This window comes from Lichtheimia ornata (assembly GCF_029851405.1).
Source record: "Lichtheimia ornata isolate CBS 291.66 chromosome Unknown scaffold00022, whole genome shotgun sequence".
Taxonomy (NCBI): Eukaryota; Fungi; Mucoromycota; class Mucoromycetes; order Mucorales; family Lichtheimiaceae; genus Lichtheimia; species Lichtheimia ornata.
Window position 1 is genome coordinate 451,961 of NW_026695342.1, and position 2,179 is coordinate 454,139.

Here is a 2,179-nt window from a genome sequence, read left to right on the forward strand (position 1 = left end):
ATCAAGATTGCACATGGGTGGTGGAGGGATCCATCATCAACCCGGTTGCCTAGGTGATCAAACAATTGCTATTATCAAGGCATCCTCATACCATCGTTCAATAGACAAACGTCTCTGCATGATGTAACACTTGCATGTATCCTTGCATATATGCGATCGAAAAAGGAGCAATGATCGGTGAAGCATGAATCATACCACTGTTGGGATTTGAGAAAAAGAACTGCCAGTACTCCATTTTACTCCTTTCTTTCTACTACCATACGTTACATTGCTTGTCGAGCTTTAATAAGGTATTACAAGCATCCACCCACAGAATGTCGTCGTCGGAAAAAACCCTGGCCGATGACAAGGATAGATCTACAAGTCATAGTAGTATTATAAGCAAGTACCCAAGTGCATGTATGTAATTACCCATCAAGGGCATTATCCATCAATTGCATCGATTACGTTCTTGTAATATCGAACAAATGAGTAATTTATTTCAACAGCGATATCTTCATGTGACCGCAGCAGCACTATTCAGCAGCGAGAGAAGCAAAACGAGCAAGAAGAGGAATATGAAGGGTGGCATAGCCGTGGATGGCTGACCGTGTTGGGGTCGTTCCTGATTATCTTTTGTTTGGCCAGTATAAATTCAAACTGGGGGGTTTTTGAAGTCCTGTGAGTACCATTGTAACATCCCTTCACTCATTTACATATCATGTTTACAACCGATACTACTAAATAGGTACCTCGAGGTATACCCAGAAGTTGATCCATCCATTCAAGGGTTCACAGGTCCATTGGCTTCTGGTGTGAGCTTTTTGATGGGCCCCATTTCCGTTGGCTTTGTACAATGGGCTCAAAGTTATCGATGGCCTTGCATAATAGCAACTTTTATTTGCCCTACTAGCTTGATCCTTGCAAGCTTTTCAACCCAATTTTATCATGTCATGCTAAGCCAAGCAATCCTCTTCAACATCGGTAGCGGTTTTGTGTACCTGATTGCATCAGTGCTTCCAGCACAATGGTTCTCGCGAAATCGGTCACTTGCAAGTTGCTGTGCAGCAAGCGGTGCCTGTATAGGCCCACTAGTAATGGCACCAATAATACAAGCGATGATTGATTCACCCCTTGGTTACCGCAATACCCTTCGTGTCTTGGGTGCGATCATCTTTGTTTTGCTTGCTACATCAACAGTGCTCATAAGACCCGCTAGCTCTGATATCAAACATAACCCGAATTGGTACAAGCTTATCGATCCTGAACTTGCAAACATTCGGTACATTCTTTTAACAATAGGCATCGTTCTCACGTGCCTAGCGTTTTATCCTTCATATATGCTCGTTCCCGTGTACGCTCAACACATCGGTGCAAGTGCAACCCTGGGATCAGGATTGGTCTCTGTTATGTTTGCTACGAATGCTATATCGCGAATTGGAATAGGGTATGTGGCTGATCGCCTTGGGGTCATGAACACACTCTTTGCAACTACGTTGCTATGCGGTAAGCACTATATTGCAATGAGCAATATGATGTCAATTTACCATGATTACAGCATACGCTAATATCAAAGGCATATATGCAGGTATATGGAACATGGTGATTTGGCAATTGTCATATGAGGTCGGCGTCTACGTTCTTTATCTAATACTCTTTGGGATCACTGGCGGTGTCTTTTTTGGACTGATTCCATCTTGTGTTGCTCAAGTGGCCAATCCTCAGCTAATACAAAAGGGTGTGAGCTTAATTTATCTTCTCGTACCCATTGGGATCTTTCCAAGTGGGTTGATTGCTGGTGCTCTTTTCAGCAATTATTCGTGGACGGTTGCAATCCAGTTCCTGGGATCTGTATTTGTGCTTGCAAGCATTGTCATTCTAATTGTACGATTGCTGGTCAGCAACAAACCTCCCTCCAAAAGCACTTCATCAAAATAAAAGCTGCCTATGTAATGTAACGAACTAGCACCCCTGATTTCTCGTTGGATGGCTTAATGCCACCTATGAAACAATGATCTTATAATGAACCTACATTACAGCTCCGTAGTATTCGTCTTTATAGGAACCTCCAACGCTTTACCATCCATTAGTGATTACCTCTGCAATAGGCTCCATGCTCCATCCGTGAGTAGTATCTCCTACATTCGCACCAACCCATTCAAAACTCACATAATGAAGCGTGGGTTTTATTATAGTCAAA

At 42.9% G+C, this 2,179-nt stretch overlaps 1 protein-coding gene across 1 annotated transcript; it reads left to right on the plus strand.

Moving 5' to 3' along the window:
• Nucleotides 1-314: 314 nt before the first annotated feature.
• Nucleotides 315-1,917, plus strand: O0I10_005585 (uncharacterized protein; the record flags this gene model as incomplete). Its single annotated transcript, XM_058485623.1, has 4 exons — nt 315-399; nt 489-660; nt 728-1,485; nt 1,568-1,917. The coding sequence occupies 4 exons, from the start codon at nt 315-317 to the stop codon at nt 1,915-1,917; spliced, it is 1,365 nt and encodes a 454-aa protein (XP_058343770.1).
• Between the last annotated feature and the right edge of the window lie 262 nt (nt 1,918-2,179).